This window comes from Sciurus vulgaris (assembly GCF_902686455.1).
Source record: "Sciurus vulgaris genome assembly, chromosome: 7".
NCBI lineage: Eukaryota > Metazoa > Chordata > Mammalia > Rodentia > Sciuridae > Sciurus > Sciurus vulgaris.
In genome coordinates, this window is record NC_136467.1 from 15382989 (window position 1) to 15397073 (window position 14085).

General features: G+C 41.1%; 1 protein-coding gene across 3 annotated transcripts in view; it reads left to right on the forward strand.

Moving 5' to 3' along the window:
- RMND1 (required for meiotic nuclear division 1 homolog) overlaps positions 1-12928 on the forward strand; it is a 42354-nt gene extending 29426 nt beyond the window's left edge. For all 3 annotated transcript variants that reach the window (XM_079146641.1, XM_079146643.1, XM_079146642.1), the window contains exons 11-12: positions 10382-10498; positions 11025-12928. In XM_079146641.1, the coding sequence (XP_079002767.1) occupies positions 10382-10498; positions 11025-11057 (150 nt within the window). In that variant the 3' untranslated portion in view covers positions 11058-12928. The remainder of the gene's footprint in view (positions 1-10381; positions 10499-11024) is intronic.
- Positions 12929-14085: the final 1157 nt, after the last annotated feature.

The following is a 14085-nucleotide window of genomic DNA, read 5'->3' on the forward strand; positions in this document are numbered from 1 at the left end:
CACCATTCGTGTAATCAGCCACGTACACAGGGTAATATGTCTGTCTCCGTCCACTATCTTTCCTTCCCCGCCCCCTCCTGCCCCACTGTGTAGCTTTTAAAATCAGCTTTTTCCACTGGCCACAATGTCCTTGGAGCCTTCCGCATTGTTGTGTAGATCAATTCTGCTTTCCTGAGGGTCACTGAGACTTTTTTAAAAATTGTTTTATCAATGTTGTTTTGAGCATATCTCCTTCCAAAGATATTTAGTGGTCGTTGTAGTCATTATACAGTCATTACAGTCTTCTAGCTTCCACATTTGACCAGACTAAATGAAGCATAGAAACTTTACTTCCCATTACATCCCTTACTTTCCCCTATTTGTAACTTTCTTAACTGTTCTTTTTCCTTTTTTTCTTTAGATATTAAGCACTTTATCAGATAGTTACAATTTTTGCTTCAACATCAAACCTAATTTTAGAAAACTCAGAAGTTTGTGGTATTGACCCATATTCTTATCTTTCTGTTCTTCCCTGCCTTCTTACGTTCCATGATTTCTTCATTTATTGTTTCCTCCTTTTCAAGAATTTTCTTTAGCTCTTTTTTTAAGGTAAGTCTGCTGATACACATTTGCTTAGTTTTTCATCCTGTGAGAATATCTTAATTTTCCCTCCATTCCTGAAGGATCTTTTCACAAGTTACAGGATTTGGGGTTGACAGGTCTTTTCTTGCACCTGAAAAACGCTGTGCCACCTCCTCCTGACCTCCTGGTTTCTGTAGGAAATCTGCTGTCATTCTGCAGCCTGCACGTTTGATCTTCTGTCATATTCCAAGTCTTTTGAGGCTCTGTCCATTTTTTCCCCAGCATGTTTTCTGTCATTCAGATTGGACCAGTTCTCTTGTTTCATCTGCAGATTCACTCATTCTTTCTTCTGTCATATTATTTTGCTACTGAGAATGAATTTTTTATTTCATTGAACTTATTTCACTGCTCAGTTCTGAAATTTCCATTGTTTCTTCTTTATATCTTCTGTTTCTATACTGAGAGTGTCTATTGTCTTTTTTCATTCCCTCCAATAATTTCAATACCTCCAGTTTCCCTCATTGCCTCAAGTGTTTATATTTTGTGGTTTTGCTTGATATACAGGGACCTTACTACTCTCTTCCTTTTTCAATCTTATTTCCAGTCACTCCCCACATTCACCCTAGTATCTCATCAAAAAGAAATGACTTGTCAGTCATGGTTGTTCACACCTGTAATCAATCAGTGCCTTGGGAGGCTGAGGTAGGAGTATCACAAGTTCAAGGGCAGCCTTAACAACTTAATGAGACCCTATCTGAAAATAGTTTTAAAAAAGAGGAGCGGGGCTGGAGATGTAGTTCAGTAGTTAAATACCCCTGGATTCAGTCCCTAGTACCAAAAAAGAAAAGAAAGAAATGACTTAGCCAGACATAGTAACATAATCTTGTCATCCCAGCTACTTGGGAAACAAGGGCAGGAGAATGACAAATTCAAAGCCAGCCTTAGGGCTGGGGTTGTAGCTCAGTAGCAGAGCATTTGGCTAGCACTTGTGAGACACTGAGTTTGATCCTCAGCACCACATAAAAGTAAACAAATAAAATAAAGTTGTTCTATCCATGTACAACTATTAAAAAAAAAAAAAAAAAAAGCCAGCCTTAACAACTCAATAGGACCTTGTGTCAAAATTTAAAAAACAAAAAACAAAAGAAGGCTGGGATACAGTCCATGGTAGAGTGCCTCTAGGTTCAATCCCCAGTACAGCAGGGGAAAAAATTTCAAAACCCTGCCATGGCTCATAGAATGCTATGGCAACATGCATCTACATTTTTTCCTCCAAGTCAGACACTGTCCCTTCCTTAACCGCATCAAAGGAATCTACAGTTGTCACCCATCTTGGTATTCCTGTGTGTTGTCTTCTAAGACAACAAAATGGACCTCGTTGCCAGTGTCAGCGAAATGCTATGTTGCTTCTACTGGCATAGAAAGATTGATCACAGACCCTGTAGGAATAAAATTTCAGTGGACTGCATCAACTCAGTTTTAGATACACAGAATCAGTTTTCTTGGTATACATGAAAAGCTTTGAACTTTCATGGTTGTGGACTACACACACAGGCTGAAGGTCTAGAGGATATAAGAGACATGCTACGTTTATGAAGATAAGGTATTGCCAGTAGGTGTATTGGTTTGCTATTGCTGTGTAACAAGCAGTTTCCACCAAAACTTAAGTGTCTTGAAACAATTCTTAATATCCTGTAGTTTTATGTCAGAATCTCTCATGAGGCTGCAATCACTGCAAGGAATGACAGAGTTCATTTCCTAGTTTACTCATGTGGTTGTTGCCTAGGTTCAGTTCCTCTTTAGGCTGTTGGACTGAGACCTCAGTTCCTTAGCATAAAGGCTTCTCCATGACAGCTTTCTGCATCATAGTGAATAGCAAGACAGCAAGAGACTGTAGCAAGAGGGTGCTAGCAAGGAAGAAGTCTCACAATGTCTTGTAGCCTAATCACAGGAAGAGTAGCCCAGCACTTTAGCTGTGTTCTGTTAAAAGCAAGTCAGCAGGCCTAGCCCACACTCCAGGGGAGGGGATGACACAGGGGCAAACACTAGGAGGTAGAAAATCTTCGGGTGGCATCTCAGAAGTCTGCCTGCTGTAACAGTTTTGAGAAAAAGATGGGGAAATTTTTAGAAGTCTATTTTGTGAATACTGACCCACATTATCTTCCTGCTACCAGTTACTTTAACAATTCCAACTCCAGGACCCTAAAGATGCTGGAATCATTGCTGATCTCATTATTTGAGAATCATCAGTGGGCCAATTGCCATTGCCACTAGACTTGAACAAGAAAGTTGATGCCAAGGCTATAGATGAAGCTCAGTGGTGGAGCACTTGCCTGGCACATATGAGGACCTGGGTTCACTCTCCTGCACCACAAAACAAAAACAAAAAAACAAAAACCAACTGTGTGGTGATACACATCTGTAATCACAGCTACTGGGGAGACTGAGGCAGGAGGATCAAAAATTTGAGGTCAGCTCATACACCTTAGACCTTATCTTAACATAAAAATAAAAAGGACTGGAATATAGCTCAATGGAAGAGCATGTGCCTAACTCAGGGTTCAGTCGTATCCTGCAAAAAGCAAAAGTGAAAAGAAAGTTGATACCAAAAACATCGGGCATTGTTCTGATCTTTGACCTGGGCATCATTTTTTATGTGTGTGTCCTAACTATTCAAAGTGGGATTATTAAGACTGGGGACATAGCTTAGTGATAGAACACTTGCTAAGTATATTCAAGGCCCCTTATTTGATCCTCAGCACTGAAAAAAAAAGATTCAAAATTGTTTTTGATTTTATTTATTTTGAGATGAAGTCTCACTGTGTTAGCAGGCTGGCCTTGAACTGTGCTCAAGAAACCCTGCCTCAGCCTCCTGAGTAGCTGAGACTACAGAGGTGTGCCCCTGCTAAACAATGTGATTACTGAAATCAGGTCTACAACTGAGGATCCCTGCATAGGTGAAGAACACCTTGACACCTAGCGGTCAGCTCTACCATAATCAAGATCAAGTACAAGTATAAAAAAGACATCAGAGAGAACAAGAAGGCTGCCCAAGCCCACCCTTCTCTAATGAGCCACCCTTCCACTCTTAAGGCCAGTTTGAGATTGAGTTCTTCCATGAAAGGATTAACAGTTATACCTCTGCTATACGTCGACAGCTAGAAGAATCAAATGTTGTTCCAGTTTTGGGCACCCTAGCCCTGTGGAGAAAGCCCTAAGCAGTGTCAGCTAGACAAGTCACCAATCCCTTGTGAGTGGTTCTGTCTGTATCTCTAAAATTTTAAAATTTCCTATAGTGAGAAGTAAAACTGTACTTATTCACAAACACCACAATCTTTTATGTTTAATATAGTAAAGAATCTATAAAGAGTTTTTATAGCAGGTATAATGGTGCACGACTATAACCCCATGACAGGAACTCAGGAGGCTGAGCAGGAATATCACAAGTTCAAGGCCAGCCCCAACGCCAACAGGGAAGGTTTGAGCAAGGAAAACATTGAGTGTATGATCCAGAGGACGAGAAGTAAGAAGAATGTCTTTTAAGAACTCACTCAAATCCAGTAGTGCCAAAGAATCAATAGTGAAAACAAAAGTGCAGTGAATAATTACCTACTAAAAAGGAAAGGAAAACCCTGGAGAGTGTGCCACTGCATTGTCACTGCTACACCAGAGGAAGGATGTGCCATTAAGGGTCCCTTTGGGCCTGCCCAGAAACAGAATTCCTGAGTGGAAAAGCTTCTTTGGATCCCACCACTGGAAAGTTGGCTCAGCCCAGAGTGCAGGGGAGCAGGGTTCGCTGAATCCCCGAACGTGTAGATTCCTGTTAAAAGCCAGTCCTGAGGCAGTTATTTTTTAAAATCTTATATGAACTGTCTATAGTGACTGACTTCAGGAACTTTAGAATACACAGGAAAGATGCGTACTATTACACTGGGCACTACGAACAAGTGAAATATGTCAGTTATGCCTCTGCAAAGCTGGGGGGAGAGACAATCAAGTAATATTCTGAAGAATAAAAGTGAAGATCTGTTTACTGTAGCACCATTAAAAAGTCTCTCATACCTTTTCAAGTTGATGTGATTTGGTTCATTCTGTGTTCTTGGGCCAGGACAATCCTAACTGCACTTTGCCTAATGAGCCCAAACCACCCTTAGGAAGTTTCCTCATGCTTTTGTGTTTCTGACGGACCTCAGACCCCTCAAGCTTAGCACTTCACAGACTCTTACCACAGTGGTCTGATTGCACGTGTCTCTAGAGCTAAGCATTTCCTAAGGGAAGTTCTGTCTTTTGAGTCACAAGGGTATCAGAGCTCATAAAAGGCTCCTGTATGAATGAAAGCTTTTATGGAAAGACTTGGTCAAAACATAGGAAGACAGGATTTCTTTGCTTACATTCTTTCAAATGTGCCCAACATAGTAGACATCTAAGAGTGGTCAGATAAGTTAAAGTTAGCCTTAAGATGCCTGTTTTATAGTTCTTATCACTAGCAAGTCAGTTGTTCACTTCATTACCCAGTCTCACTCTGAGGCATCTCTCTGGTGTTAAATCTTCCACTTGAGTTAGAAAGCATTCCTACAAGTTCTCAAACTATGTTTTCTCTGCATTCTCATAAGCAGTTAATACTAGTAGAATTGTGTGAAAGACTTAGAAGTGACTCGTATTTGTCAGCTTTCCATCACTTCAACAAAATACCTGAGATAATCAACTTACAAAGAACACAGGTTTGTTTTGGCTCACAGTCTGGGAGGTTTCAGTTCATTATCAGTTGGCCCCATTCTTATGGGTCTGTAGTGAAGCAACACATCATGATGAGAGTGTGTGGCAGAGCAAAACTACTTGCATCACAAGCTAAGAAACAAAGAGTCAGAGTCCCACAGTCCCTTTCAGGAGTATTATGGTTTAGATATGAGGTGTCCCCCACAACTCGTGTGAGACAGTGCAAGAAAACTTAGAGGTGAAATGATTGGATTAGGAGAGGCTTAACCTACTCAGTGCTGATCCACCAATAGGGACTACCTGGATGGTAACTGTAGGCATACGGGGGTGAGGGGGTAATATTTTGTCCTTGTAGAGTGGAGCTCTCTGCTTTTGGGTGTGTTCCAAGCTGCTTTCCTCTGGCATGCCCTTCTGTCATGGTGTTCTGCCTCACCTCTGGCCCAGAGCAATGGAGTGGCCATCTGTGGACTGAGACCTCTGAACCTTAGCACCAAATAAACTTTTCCTCCAGTTGTTCTTGTCAGGTCTTTTGGTCACAGCGGTTTTAAAAAAAAAAAAAAAAAAAAAAAAAAAAAACTGCGCATACTCCCCATGACCTAAAGACCTCCTACTTAGCTCCACCTCTGAAAGATTTTGCCATTTCCCAATAAATTCACCCTGGGGATCAGCCTTTAACACAGCAGCCTTGGGGAACATACTCTATAATGCTCAACATACTGCTGGCACCACAGTCTAAGACAAAAGAAGAATGAGGCTGGTTCTGGCCTTCGACAAGCCATATGGTCTTTCAAGAAGACTAGTGGAAAGCTGTTCCTTATTTTTATTTTTTCCACAAGATGAGCCTTGGGGAAATCTGAAGTGATGGGGCGTAAGACAGGCTGAAAAGCAACCAGAAAATTTGAGGGCAGAGGTCAGATCATTTCATTTGGTAATTAGATCACTGGAAAAAATATTCAGAGTTCAGTTAGAGCACTGTGGGGACAGAAATCAATTTTCAGCCAGTGCCATGTGCCATCTTACCAAATTGGTGTCCCTGTCACAGATGCTTCTCATGCTGCCTGTTCCCCAGGCACTCCTTTTCATGACTTATTCCACCTTTTCTTGGTAATTTTCAGATATATTCCTCTAACGCCAATCCCTTGTCTACCCAGTATTGTTCAGTTGCCTCCTAAATCTCACGACCCCTCCACATTTACATCTCATAGCTTCCCTTCTAATTACATGTGCCATTTCTACTGGAACGTAAGCTCCATGAGGTCAGAGACTCTGAATATTTGCTTTCCAGTTTGGGCAAAGGCATCACATACAGTAGTACTTGAATTTGTAGAACAGATCAGGATTGAGATTTCAAAGTGGAACTCATTGTATTCTTCAGAAAAGGTTGACCCTTTCCTGCTTTCTATTTCGGCTCCTGGCAGAACCACCTAGCCTCACCAATCTAGTCATTCAGCCAGAAATTTAAAGTCGTCTGGGAGTCTGCTTTCTGCTTTGCCCTCCACATCCAGTCTGTGGGACCATCACTTCATTTCCCTCCGGTGTCACTCATTCATTGGTGTGTACTTATTGATAGGCCCTGGGCTAGTGAATCAGGTAGGTACCATACCAGCCCCCGCCTTTTAAGTCCCCCCAGTTCACATGCACCCGCTCTGCCGCTCAGCCTCCTGCCTCCCCTGGACTAGTCTAAGACTAGTCTAGAGTGGATCCTTTTCCAATCCCTCTGCACCCTCTGTCGAGAAGGCAGACATGTCTGTCTTACTTGCCATTCTGTCTTCTCTTTCCCGTAGTACAGTGAATCTTAAACAAGTATTTCAGGATTGAAAAAAGGACTTTTATTTAGAAAAGTGCAGGCATTACAGTGTGGCATATTTTCTATTGCTGCTAACAAATTACCACACACTTAACACAAGCTTACCATCTTAGTTTTATAGGTCAGAAGCCTGACTTAGGGGGCTGGGGAGATAGCTCAGTCGGTAGAGTGCTTGCCTTGTAAGCACAAGGCCCTGGGTTCGATCCCCAACCAAAAAAAAAAGCCTGACTTGGTGTCACTGGACTACAATCAAGGTGCTCGCAGGGCATGTGTTCCGGAGGCTGCCTACCTTCTGTGGCTCACACCCCTTTCTCAGTCTAGCAAAGGCAAGTCACGTCTTCCTCCCATTGTGTCATTCTGGATTCTTCTATTTCCACATTTAAAGACCCTGTGATTACATTAGGCTCACCCAGATGATCTGGCCCTACCTGTCTTAAAGCCAGCTGATTAGCAATCTTAGTTTTGTGATGTTCACAGGTTCCAGCAACAGCTGTATCTGAGATAGGGGCATTATTCTACCCACACTAGTGGTACTCGCTACCTCTCACAATGTACTTACCTCATTTGCAAGCACTTCTTCCAAGTTATGCACTGTCTAGGTATGTTTCCCTGTATGCTGCTTCCTGTTTGAAATAAATGCTCCCTTTCTGTCACCTCCCTGTTTAAAGCCTACTTCACAGTAAGCACCCCAACGAAGGCTACTGTTCTTTCCTTTGCTTGCATGTGACACACACCTCTACAGCTGAATAGGAAGCATGCAGTAGCATGACATGTAGTCAAATGCTTGGGTTAACTGGGCTTCAGAACTAATATTTAATAGGAAACTTTTACAGGTGAGTTATGGTAATATGTGCAAATCCTAAAGAATAAGTTGAGTGGTGAGAAAGTGGAGGAAGAACATGTCTGTTTTTTGGTCAAAGTTGAAATTAAGTCAGTAATTTGAAGACAGAAGTAAAAACTTTTAAGGATAAACATTTTGTAGACCAAGATGAAGCAGTCGATAGGAAAGGGGAGGGAAGAAAGTAGGTGGTAAAGCAAAGGCAGGCCGCCCTGTTACAAATACTCAGATTAGAAATCACAGGTGACCATAAAGTCTAGAGTGTGGGTGAATGTTATCATTGCAATTCACTAGGAAGGCAGTTTAACACTGTAGAATCAATGAACAGGATGTACCAAGAGCGTTTTGTCAATCTTTGCACTGAGCTTAGTCTCCATCCTCACTGGACAAACTTGCACCTTCAGCATACCCATGGATTGATCCCAGGGGCACTTAACCACTGAGCCACATCCCCAGCCCTATTTTGTATTTTATTTAGAGACAGGGTCTGAGTTGTTTAGGGCCTTGCTAGGTTGCAGATGCTGGCTTTGAAATCATGATCTTCCTGCATCAGCCTCCTTGGATGCTGGATTACAGGCATGTGCCACCATGCCTGGTGCAAAACTATTTTGAAAAGTTCATTCCTAGACTTTCCAGTTTTCAAAAGAAGGCACAGATATATTAAGCAGGCATGTAACTTGCCAGTAGTCAGACAGGTTTTAAATTCAGATTTGATTTGCTGTGAAACCCCACAACTAGCTTGTAAGCCATCATACTGCAGAACCATTGCTGCTCAAAGTAAAAAGTACCAGGTAGTGGTGAGTGGGTGAGACGTGTTCAGTGTTGGGTTTTAGTAAAAGGTAATCATTGTTTTTGTCCTCTTTAGGCCATGCTTAAAAAAAGTTTCAAGTTTGTCTTTTTTCTTGGTATTGGGACTGAACCCAGGGCAGTTTCACCACTCAACCACATTGCAGCCCTTCTTTGAGACAGGGTCTCCAATTGCTTAGGCCTTACTAAATTGCTAGGCTGGCCTTGAACTGAAGAGCCTCCCAAGTTCCTGGGATTACAAGCGTGTGCCACCAGGCCTAACTAAATTTGCCTTTTTAAAACTGCTAACAACCTAAAGATGGTAGTCACGCCTGTAATCCCAGGGAATCAGGAGTCTGAGACAGGATTGCAAATTCAAGGCCAATCTTGGCAATTTAGTGAGACCCCATCTCAAAATAAAATTTTTGAAAAGGCCTGGGGAACAACTGAGACAAATGTCTATTCCTTTAGAACAGTCATGAGACTTCTGATCCCTCACTAGGCAGGGTCATCATCCCTTGCCAGCCTGAAGTAGCCTTAGGAGATCGATCTTTACCCCTCATCAACCCTTAAGGAATCAAATTGGGGGGAGTTAGGGATTTGGGGTAGAGATAACTCTTAAAGGAAACACCCACAAGCCATTAAGATGCAGTTTAAGATCAAGCCCTTGTAAAGTGACATAGTGCAAAGGAATAACTGGAGTGAAGTTCTGTAGCTTCGCCGTCTCCACCTCTTGTCCAGCCCCTATCCCTGTCCCTTTATGAATATCAACACCCCACACTGTCTCTGGAGACAGTCTGCATTCTCCCTTGTGTGTATTGCTTGCTTTGACCACAGAGGCATCTCTTGAAAATGTCCCCACCCCATCCCACCCCACTTCCCTCGAATGTGTACCTACTTTCCTAAATAAACCTGTCTATGCCTTTGGGAAGAAAGGGTTGGGGTGGGGGTGCTGCTATGGATATAGCTCAGAAAGAAAGCTCCTGGGTTAAATCCCCACTATCAAACTAGAAACAAAGAACTAAGAGCAGCCACCAGAAACTAAGAAACCTTATTTTTTTAGGTCTTCTATCAAAATCCTAGAAATAGCCAGGGTCGTGTCAGTGATTCCAGCAACTAGGGAGGCTGAAGCTGGAGGATGGAAAACCAAGGTCAGCCTGAGCAATTCAGTGAGACTCCCCCCCAATAAAAATAATTAGGTGATGAGGCTCACTGGTAGAGCACCCCTGGGTGGTGGATGGTGGTGGATTGGGGGGGGTGGGGGTGTCTTACAAATAGATTGGCATGCAAAATATTCCTTAAATCTGCATTAAAAAATGCCTCTAGGCCGATTCACTGGAAAGAGTGACTTCCTGCCTTTGGGGAAAACGAGTTGAAAGGTGGTTTTTCAAGGTAATACCTGTAGAAATTTGAACCATTTGATCAAATTGGTGAGGTTTTTGTTTTATTTTGTAGTACTGGGGATAGAATCCTGAGCAGTTGTACCACAGAACTACATCCCCAGCACTTTTTGAGACAGGTTGCTCCCCAAGTTGTTGAGGCTGGTCTTAAAATTGCTGCCCTTAGGCCTAGCATTCAGTGCCTGGAAATCACATGAGTGTACAACTGCACCTACCTTTATTCTCTTAAATTTAAATTATTTGAATGTGATACCAAAACTTTTCTTGACACAGGTCATGAATGAAAAACTTCAGCACTGCATGGAACTAACAGATCTAATGCGGAATCATCTGAATGAGAAGAGGGCACTGCGCTTGGAGTGGATGATCGTCATCCTCATCACCATTGAGGTGAACAGAAACTGTGGCACAATCATTTACCACCTTTTTATAAATAGAGCGCCTATGATAATAAAGACAATTTGAGATACAAAATTATAGCAGGAAAGGCGCTAACTTTAATTACTATTTGGAAAAGAAGCTTAAGTTTCAAATGACTGATATTTTGCAGTTACATTAAATGTAATTTTTGAAAGGATCCCACATTTTAAAAGGTAGCATTTAGAAGGTCTAGTTGTAAATTTATGTGTAGCCCAACATCAGTCGACTACCTGTGCCTCAGATTTGCAGCTTGCCATGGAGAAAGGCAAGTATTTACTCTTACTTGAAGAGCATTTTTCGTTAATCACAATGCTAGAAGTCATTGTAGTTTGCAGCAATACATTTGGGTTTTGTTTCTAATTTTTTAATTTTTTACAGACTGCATTTTGATTCATTGTACACAAATGGGGTACATCATTTGGTTTCTATGGTTGTACACAATGTAGATTCACACCACCCATGTAATTGTGCAATTAATTCTTTCTATCATCCTAAGGTAATGTTTGAGCTGGGACGAGTATTTTTCTGATCCTGTGATAACCAAAGCCACTGCAAGAGATATTCAAGTTCTACAATCAAAAATGAATGTTCACTATTGAGTGATCTTTTATTTAATAGGTATTTAATTATTTCAAATCAAGAAATGGTTACAATGGTTGTCTTCAGCTCCTAAATATATTATTGTTTGAATAAAAATCAGGAAGAGTACAGTGTTTGAGTCTGCATCAATGACAGTCCAAAAGGAAAATGTTTCTATGAGATTAAAGAACTCTGGATAACCTTAGCATCAAGGAAATCTCAGCAAATTCCCCTTGGGTTCTTGGTACTGAACCCTGACTTTTTACCACTGAGTTGCACCCCCAGCCCTTTTTGAGACAGGGTCTCACCAGGATGCTGAGGGTTGTGCCAACTGCACCAGGCATAGTCATACTTCCTAAAACAAACAGGCTTAGATTTTGAACACTATCCTTTAACCATGGCCTTGGCTAAAAGAACAGTATAGGATCTCAGGAGTATTAACATACAAGATATCAAGATAGGCTTTTGATGGTAGAAGCACAACAAACCTATTTTAGATGACACAATTGGAGTGAACTGCTCGTGGCACCTTGCTTTTCATTACTCAGTACTTTCCATCCTTTTACCATTAAGTCAGTCATAGTGTTCTTCCCAGAGAGACTTTTCTTCTTGTTTCACACATACTTTTGGAAAATTAAGAACTGCCAAGCAGAAAGAACTTACATACTTAAAGAGCAAGTCAAGGGCTCGGGAAGCTCAGTAAGTAATAGAGTGCTTTTGCCTACCTTGCATGAGGCCCATCACTAGCAACACCCTCCTGCCCCCCCACCCCCCCCCCCCCCCCACACACACACAAAAATCAAGCCAAGGGTAGTAGTGTGCACCTGTAGTCTCAGCTACTCAGGAGGCTGAGGCAGGAAAATCGCTTGAGCCCATGAGTGAGACCAGCCTGGGGAACCCAGTAAGAGCCCATCTTTAACTAAATAAACCTTAATGCATAACTCTTCCTTGGGCTCTAGTCCCCACCAAAGTGAATTTGCTTTTTCAAACAAACACACGTCAACACAATATTACTTTGTTCTAAAATGGGAGACTATCATTATTTTGTTTCTTTTTTTTTGGTACTGTAAGAATCAAACCCAGGGGTGCTTAACCAAAGCCACATCCCCAGCCTTTTTAAATGTTTTGAGACAGGGCCTTGATAGGTTGCTGAGGCTGGCTTTGAACCTGTGGTCCTCCTGCTTATGCCTCCTGAGCCACTGGGATTATAGGTGAGCACTACCACACCCAGGAAGACTGTCTTTTTGGACATCAAATAATGCATGGCATTCCACCAAGAGAATACACATTCATTTTATACTCTTACTGATGGGCGCATTTTATCTGCGGTTAACAGTACTAAGTAAATGAAGAACTGGAAGCATTTTAAACATAATGCAGAGTGCTTCTTGAGCATCTATCTTCCATCTGAGTTATCTGTAACCCCAAGAGTAACCAAAAACTTTCTGAAGAGGATGTGGACATGGATAGTTCACAAATTACTTTTAAGATCAAATTCCATGTAACTCATAATGCCACCATGCTGTAGTATGCGCCTGCAATCAGTATATCAAGCCAGTTCTCCTTTCCCGTCTTCTCGTCTTACACTTTAGAGAAGAGGCATCCCTCACCTATTCTGCATAGTTTGGCCCACTGTGTTTAATGCCCTTTAAATACTTAAAAAACCTTTGGGAAGCCTTAACCGGAGGACAATTTGAAGCCTCCTTGAATCAAGGTCATCTATTTCAGATTTAAGAAGCACACCTCCAAAAAAATTTTACTCAAAGTAGAACTTGCTGTTTAGGTAACAGTAACAATCTAAACTCAATCCAGAAAAACAAATATTTCATGCCTTTTGGTTATAGCAAATTAAAATTTAACAATTTATATACAAATGTTGCACAGAATAAAAAATCACAAAGTCTATCAACATTTATTATATTACGATGAAGTTTGGTGAGGGGAATGTAACACAAATATTGTCAAGGAACAAAATTAAATTTTAACAGTTTACCTATGTTTAAAAGGATCATGGTAGACATCAGTCCATGGTATTACATTCCACTAGAAACAAAGACTGAAAGGTTAGATACCAATGTTATGATACACTGGAAATTATGGTTTCCAACAATTCAACTTTTTTGATTAAAATCTTCAACATAAATTATGGAAAAGCTTTAAAAATTATTTTGGTTATAACAAAAAATTATTTTCAGAACCACAATGTCAAGAACAAAATGATTACACCAGTTATTGAGAATCTAAAGTAAATACATTTACGATTGGCTCCCAAATGCCCCGTCCCCCACTGCCACAAAGTAGTATAAGAATGTCTATCACCCATGAGTGCTCAGTGGAGATCAACCTGGATTTAAATTCCTGCTTTATCATCACTTACTCTTTGTCTAAGTCACTGAATTTCTCTGGGCCTCAGTTTCCGCATCTATTTGGCTTGATAACAATACTCCCTCATAAGGCTGCTGTGAGGATTAGTATAATGTGTGTGAGGCTATAAGAGCATTAACTATTCCTACAATCCTATTTTACCAGGTAAAAATTCACATATGATTCTAAGATTAACGGAAGCTGAAGCAAATTTCTAGAATCTCCCTTTGAGATAACATTAAGATTGAAACTTAAAAGGATAGCTGTTACTGAATCCTGAAGCAGAATGGAGTTCATTTAAATATAAAGCAGTATCACTGATTAAAATAGGTTGGCTCTCCAGCCTGAACCTAAAAAAAAAAAAAAGTTTCTCAGAACTCACACCTTCTGCGTGTACCAGGAGTTGCTGACAGGTATTCTGGATGCCTTCTTGAGTAACTCCACAGTTGGCAGGAAAGAGATTACTTTCAATAAATTTCTAGTTTTATCATTTCTTAAATAATGAACTCACTTCACTATTTATTGTCTTTCTACCATTATTAGAGCAGTTTTTTCCCAAGTACAGCCCTCAAACCAGGTGCATCAGCAAATGCACACACTGTCATTATTAGAAT